Source organism: Heteronotia binoei, chromosome 3 (genome assembly GCF_032191835.1).
Source record: "Heteronotia binoei isolate CCM8104 ecotype False Entrance Well chromosome 3, APGP_CSIRO_Hbin_v1, whole genome shotgun sequence".
Classification (NCBI taxonomy): Eukaryota; Metazoa; Chordata; class Lepidosauria; order Squamata; family Gekkonidae; genus Heteronotia; species Heteronotia binoei.
Window position 1 is genome coordinate 167,286,063 of NC_083225.1, and position 7,093 is coordinate 167,293,155.

The window sequence follows — 7,093 nt, forward strand, 5'->3', positions numbered from 1 at the left end:
GATACAATTAGCAGTTTACAATTAGTAGAAAACTAGAATAAGTGAATTTTTACCAAGGTATGACATCAAAATCGTTCTGTGATTTTTGCAGATTGTCCCGAATCACTTCCCAACCCAATTCAATTCTCCTGCGTTTGGAGGGTCCTTCTCCATCGCTGCACTCTCTCTGAGTAACAGCATATGACTGAGTTATCTCCAGGACTTTGGTATCTTCAGTAAAGACCTGGAACAAACAAACAAAAGGAAAGATAATAATTAACGTAATTTTATATTAAAATATAAATTAACTTAAAGTATTAAGGCCCAGCCGGAGTAATGGAGGCCCAAGAAAGGCCTGCTAATATCAGAGCCAGCTTGACTCATCCCCAAAATGTCACTTAATCTTCTTCAGAATTTAAGCAAGCAAAACACATCAAAGAAACCAAAGATTTACACAGCAGTTACAGGAAAAGATTAATCAGTTAAGTTCCACCCCTGCAAATACACATTTTTAGGGCACAGAGGGATCCGCACATCTCTAATAATAAACGAATGTGCCTGTCTGCCCATGGCATGCATAAACTCATCAGTAAATGAAGCTAAGCCACCAACTTCAGGATGATCATGAGAGCTGCAGTGCCAAATCTAAAGTGAATCAGAACAACCTGGCTCATATCATCTCCAGACCACACTCTTTCTCCCACCCCTTCATTTTGCATTGGAAGCTGTGATTATCTCTGGCAGGAACTAAACCATCAGAATATAAATCTAGGTATCTGAAAACTGGCCACCAGCTTCAGGATGATGATGGGCGTTGACATACTAAAAATTTAAAGGAACTGGGACCTCCTGACCCAGGTTATTTCCAGAAGCCCCAACACTGCCCCCACTATTTGCAACAGAAGTGAAGGTTGTTTGCAGCAGGTGTAACTAATCAGAGAATAAAACTAGGCATCTGTATATTGCCCACTGTCTTCAAGAGGACTGTGGGCACTGCAGTACCAAATATGAAAGGAATCAAAACATCCTAGCCCATGATATTACGACAAGCCCTCTGCTGTTTGCAGTGGAAGCTAAGGTTTACTCATAAGAAGCCAGAAACATGCAAGAAGGTGACAAAACCATGTGACAAAACCATGGAGGTTAACAACGTCCCTGACCTATCACTGCCTGCCTGTTGTAGCAGTTAGAGTGCCTGGCCAGGATCAAGGACACCCAGGTTCAAATCCCCACTCTGCCATGGAAGCTTGCTGGCTGACCTTGGGCCAGTCACACTCTCTCCACCTAACCTGCCTCATAGGGTTGCTGTTGTGAAGATAAAAGAGAAGACAGGAGAAGGATGTGAGCTGCATTGGGTCCGTAAGGGAATAGAGGGGAAAGCATTGTGAAGAGGGAGGGTGGAAAGTGTCCCCTCCTTTCTTAAAAAAGTAGGTTAAGAATCAAGAGTCAGTGTGGTGCAGTTGTTAGAATGCCTGATTAGGATCAAAGAGATTCAGTTTTGAATTCTGCTCTCTGCCACTGAAGGTTGCTGGGTGACTTCAGGCCAGTCACATACTTTCAGTGACTGCTACCTCACAAGGTTATTGTGAGGATAAAAAGGAGAAAAGAACAACAACGTAAGCCGTTTTGGGTCCCCACCAGGAACATTGGCAAGGCATGATAATGCTTGTCATCGATCTTATTTTGGCCACAGTTTGCAAAAAAGGATGATCACTTGTGGTGTTGCTCCATCCAGTACTGCTGCAGTTCTTTTGGCAAGTGGCAGAACAGTTTGTCAGGTATTCAAACGATCATTAAATATTGCAAGAGCAGTAAAGTACAGGGCTGGCAAATCGGCACACCTCTAGTAAGAGATAAAACCACTAATTCCACCACCCCTGCATGCGGACAGTCAATGTACAGGCTGATATTAAGACAAGAGACCTGAATGCCCTTCTTCTGCTGCTCTTTCAAAGAATATGATTTCTGAGCTCTTGTTTTTTTACTAAGTGGACAGACTGGATGGGAATACTGGAAATGAACACACAATTCTCAGTTTTAGAATGGCCTTGATGTGGTGCTTGAGTTTCCAAAGCTATTATACACTACAGAGATCACTCCACCATGCCCACAAAGAAAAGAATCCTGTCTTACACATGAAAGAGGTAACAAGTTTACCTGATGGCAAATGTCAGCCATTAAGTCAACCAGGTTTTCTTTCAAAGCAATATTGCGAGAGCCTGAAGAATACTTTCCTCTGCTGCCTATGAGACTTATCTCATTAACTAACAGATCGTACAGACTGTACAAAATACTTTGCCATTTTGCTGAGTCACACGCTCCTGTTTACACAAAAAGAAAACAATTTAGTTTTCATCTAACGTGACATTCAATCTATACAACAAATGGCCTGTGCAAGATGTCAGAAGTTTACCAGCAGCTACTGATTTATGTGTATCCTGCACCTAATTCTGAACTGGGACCTCAGGGTGTGGACTGTTAAATCTGCACACTGGGGTCAGGCACAGAGCAGGGAGATGCTTGTATAAACCTGAATCAGTCAATCCCCAGGTTTACGCAAAAATCCAAATCAACAAAAATAAAAAAGTTAAATTACAGCTGGAAAAGCCAAGACCTTGTGATGCTATGTTGCAAGACCTAACTGCCATTTTAAGGAAACAATAAGGAGGGGACGCTGATACCTGATCCAAGTAGGTGGTGCTGGTGCTACAAGACAGTAGGAGAGGGATGATCTGCTCCTCACGTCTACAAGCTAGGGAAAGCAGCAGCCATGTGCCACAAGCCAGGTAGATGGAGCCAGTGCTGAGGGGAGTGGGAGCCATCGCATAAGCCAGATAGGTGAAAGCGGCAGCACTTCAGGCAAGTGAATTGACTAGCACAGTCCAGAGAGCAAGGTGGGGAAAAGATGGAAACCCTCCCCCAAGTCTTGAGGGTCCCCCACATGTCTAACTAACTATTTGATTATTACATGAAGCAAACAAGTATTTAAACACACTCACAGTAAGTATGAAAAATTACACTATGATGGACCACATTAAAAGAGACCAAGGAAGTCCTGGAAACTTCCAACACCTTCAGCTTAAGCAATCCAAAGTCAGATCACCAAGGAGCCAGATATCTGTATACAGACTCCCTGTCACATACAGGTATGAAAGACGGTATGCATACCTCTTTCCAGAGTTTTAGCTCCATTTGGATGATGAACATGAATCTGCAGCTGCACTAGCTGAATGATCTGCTCCTTCAAGGAATCATTTGGTTTATGTTGAGCCCATATATAAAGAACTGTTGGGAGAACTTCCTCCCCTAGCTTACAAACCCGCATCCGGTAGCTTACTGCACATATACCCAAAAATATGTTCATTGCTTCAAAAATGTGCTCCAGGCCTGCAGGGTTTCTTTCTTGCCTGCAACATAAACAAGGCAGGGTGTATCAGACTCTTAATTAGCTAGTTTAAGGACAAGATGTTGGGAACTAAACTTTCTTCCTTTAGAAGAAAGGAAGGTCATGGGACACAGTTACTGACAAGTAATTATTTTGGATATGATTACAGCTAGCCATACAATTCATTTTTAATTATATACCAATGGAAGTAACCAGTATGTTGCAAATGCAGAACTGACCAAAAGTGTATTAAATTATGCAAGTGTTATAGAAAGTATTATGCATAAACTGATTAATTTGCTTAGAAGGAGAAGGCTGGCTTAAGGGGCAACTTTTGCAGACTCTTGCTATTGTACCATGAATGTCAATATAACTCCCGTCAAGACCAAGATACAGAAAATATGTTTTAGCAATCCCCGCCCATGCTGTATTATGTTGTTATTACCATCAACAATAACAACAATCAGAGACCTAGAGTCGGATCTTGTAGAGCATTCCCCTAACTATAGGACTTTGCTATCATACAAAGAGCCTCTCATTGGCAAAAGAGCCTCCTATGTCAGGGGAAAGTGCTGCCATTAGCAAGACACAAGCTCTGGAAAACACATGAAGCAAGGAGTCTGAGTGTTTTTGAACCATCTGTGAAGGATTATATGGGGCAAAAAAAGACATCCCCTGTCCAGCAGAGAGGCTACAGAACTGACAATATAGTTGAGGGGGGGAAAAGAAACTGAATACTGTGATGATAGGTGATTACATGAGATTCAGATGCTCAGAATAAGAACAAAACAAAATAAGAACAAGCAACTTTTTAATTAGGCATACAAGGGAACAGATTATTGGTTCTGACATACTTGTATCTTTACTCATACAAGCAATTCAAACATTTAAACACTACCAAAATGTATGGAAAATATTTAAATTATTTCAGTGTGTCTAAATAAACACAGAGGCAATTAACAGGGAGATTTGAGCTTAAAACACATGAAGCAGTATCATTCAAGAGATAAATCAAGATAATGCTTACCGTGCATATTGCATAGTTTTTGAAAAGAAGTTAAAAAGATTAGAGTTTAACCCATCAGTTTGGAAGCACAGTCCTCTGGTCAGTGTGTAAATTATTCTAGCCACCAAAACTTTGTTAATATCTCTGGAAGACTTGAGAAACAATTTGCAGTACAGATCCTGAAAATCTAGAGGAGTAAATCAAATTTGAATTATTTGATGATGCTCCAGACATTTTATCCACTCAGGCAACATGACTAAACGATTTCCATTCTTTCTCCTTATTTCTAAAACCATATCAAAACTAGCTTCTGTTTCCAAAGTGATAAAAGTGTCAGAAAAGCTGAACAGCTGTGATACTTTGTGACACAAGAATAAATCAATGTATTACTGATAAATGTGTGGAACCCCACAATATATTATCTATCCAAGGAAAATATGTTAGTCATTAAAATACATGAGTAAACTTAGTCTGACTTTGTTCAACTTTGCTCTGAAATTTGCTCTTAGGGTTAACTCCCCAGGAAGTGTACATGGTATGGCAGCATAAGTGAGAAAGGATGACACCTACTAACCTGACCACTGTTGTGAAGATATCTCACACCAATATTTCCTCACTGCAAGGATATCCTTTAGCAGTATGCTACTACAATCAGTTCCATGCACAGCACAACTTGATGGATCGCTCACTGTGCTCATGATATACATCAGAAGCTCCTGGCATTTTAACCTGGGTGCTCCTGTGCAAAAGCAGAATATAAACATGAGAAAGACTCTTAACTTTGCTGAATGCACTAGCAGGATAGATAACATTAGAAAACTGATCCTTAAGGAAACAGCAACACGGTAGAGTTTATGATCTGAACCACAACATTCCTAATAATATTGACATGAACACCACTGACTTTTGTTGGCACATCTGATGAAATATTTGACCAGACTGCTGAGATCTTGCATCTTTTTCTGTCTTGCTGCTTGTGTGGAGGCAGAGACATTGGGCTTTGCTAATCTGGCACTCTCTGTTTCCTTCTGGATATATTTCTGAAGAAACCTTCAAAGACAAAATTTAAAATGCCCTCCATAAGCACGTAAGTTAATCAAATAATAAGAATAATAATCTTTTAGGGTATGGTGCAATCTCACACAGGATACTGCCACCCTCCTGCTCCTCCGCAGGCACATAAAAATAATGTTTAAAAACCAGCCACACCCTCTGCCACTTAGAACTGCAAAGCAGCAATTGTCCTTGGGCAAAGTAGCAAAGTGGGCCAAGGTAGCACTGCACTACATATCTCCTGCTGGAAAAGCACAGGGCAGCTGCAGCATTGCTGGAATCATTACTGTCACTCAGCAAGGGGGAGATGGAACAGCCAGAGAGAAGAAACAGGAACAACAGAAACCAGGCCGCTCTGGATATCTGTTTTCAAGGCTGCAGTAATGAGATTCTTACTTCCTTTTGGTACACTTCCTGTCTGGTATCCCTAAAGAACTAGTAGCCCAGAAAATGAATTACTGCCTCTCATCTACAATATGAGGAAAAATACCATCACAGAGTTTTTGTATAAATTACCAATGTGCATCAAATACATTGAATATTCCAAAACTTCACATAAATGCTAAGTATTCTTCCAGCTATACTAAAATTTGGAAAAGAGGGATCCATGTGGATCTATATATATCTTCACATATAAAGCAGGGCCAAGGAGGGGCTCTCTTTATATATATTTTAAATAGACTACAAACTCTACCTCATAGTTCATTAATGTTTTTAGTACTTGTCAGGCTCTGTAACTTTATCATACTGAAATTGCAAAATACTAACCAAATGGACTTTTCTATACTAACCCCTAGCCTTTGTGATATTGTAGTCACCATGCATATCAAAGGGGACGTTTGAAGTGTTAACTTGGTTTAGGTTGTAAAGGGAGCAAAGGAATGCGACCATTAATAGATACCGCCGCTGGCCAGCATCTTCCCAGAGGCTAGGAGATAAGCAGAAGCTCTCGTGTGAAAGTTTGCACCTTCACTCCCTGATGTTTTGAGAATAATGTCTTTGTTCAGATATTGATTTGATGTAGATTCCATAAGACCCAGAAACACCCCTGCCAAGGTATTAGTCTCAATTTCTGTTTCAAGCTATGAGTTTCCAATAAAGTATTACATTGTCCCAAATGAATACAGCCTTGAGTCTCCATCGCCTGACAGTACTTTTCTTTCAGCTCGCTTCCAGAATGAAAACTGGGTAAAGCTTCCCTCATCCATGTGCAACTCATGACCTGTGTACACATGTAGATCCACTAATACATCAAAGTCTGGTCCTCACTAACCCTTTGGCTGAATGGAAATTCTGAAATGACAGTTTATTTTCAGCTGCCTGTCACCTAACAGGATGCATATTGCAGCACACAAGTGAAATATTCTACCTGAATGTAGCATCCCAGTTCATCTGCTTTGCATCTCTGGAATCAGAGTTGTTGTCTAGCTGCCGAATGGTTTCAGGATCACGGATAAGTCGCTTGAACTTTTCAACTTCTTTCTGAAAACACAGTAATGGGGGAAGGATTAGCAGAAACAGCATTTCATTGTTGTGCACTAAAAACGAGGCAAGGTAAGTTTACCTTTCTCTCAGTAGCTTTATCATTTTCAAGCTGACGGCAGCAAAGCAGCAGTTCATGGAGTGCAAGGCTCATGGCTCAGTTGTGGGAGCACATGCAGTTTGGACCT

General features: G+C 40.8%; 1 protein-coding gene across 1 annotated transcript in view; it reads right to left on the reverse strand.

Moving 5' to 3' along the window:
- The window catches only part of ATM (ATM serine/threonine kinase), a 60,141-nt gene extending 53,048 nt beyond the window's left edge, over positions 1–7,093 (reverse strand). The window contains exons 1-8 of the mRNA XM_060234847.1: positions 6,988–7,093; positions 6,793–6,905; positions 5,275–5,420; positions 4,945–5,109; positions 4,392–4,557; positions 3,148–3,386; positions 2,137–2,300; positions 54–223 (exon numbers count right to left, since the gene is read on the reverse strand). Of these exons, the coding sequence (XP_060090830.1) occupies positions 54–223; positions 2,137–2,300; positions 3,148–3,386; positions 4,392–4,557; positions 4,945–5,109; positions 5,275–5,420; positions 6,793–6,905; positions 6,988–7,059 (1,235 nt within the window). The 5' untranslated portion in view covers positions 7,060–7,093. The remainder of the gene's footprint in view (positions 1–53; positions 224–2,136; positions 2,301–3,147; positions 3,387–4,391; positions 4,558–4,944; positions 5,110–5,274; positions 5,421–6,792; positions 6,906–6,987) is intronic.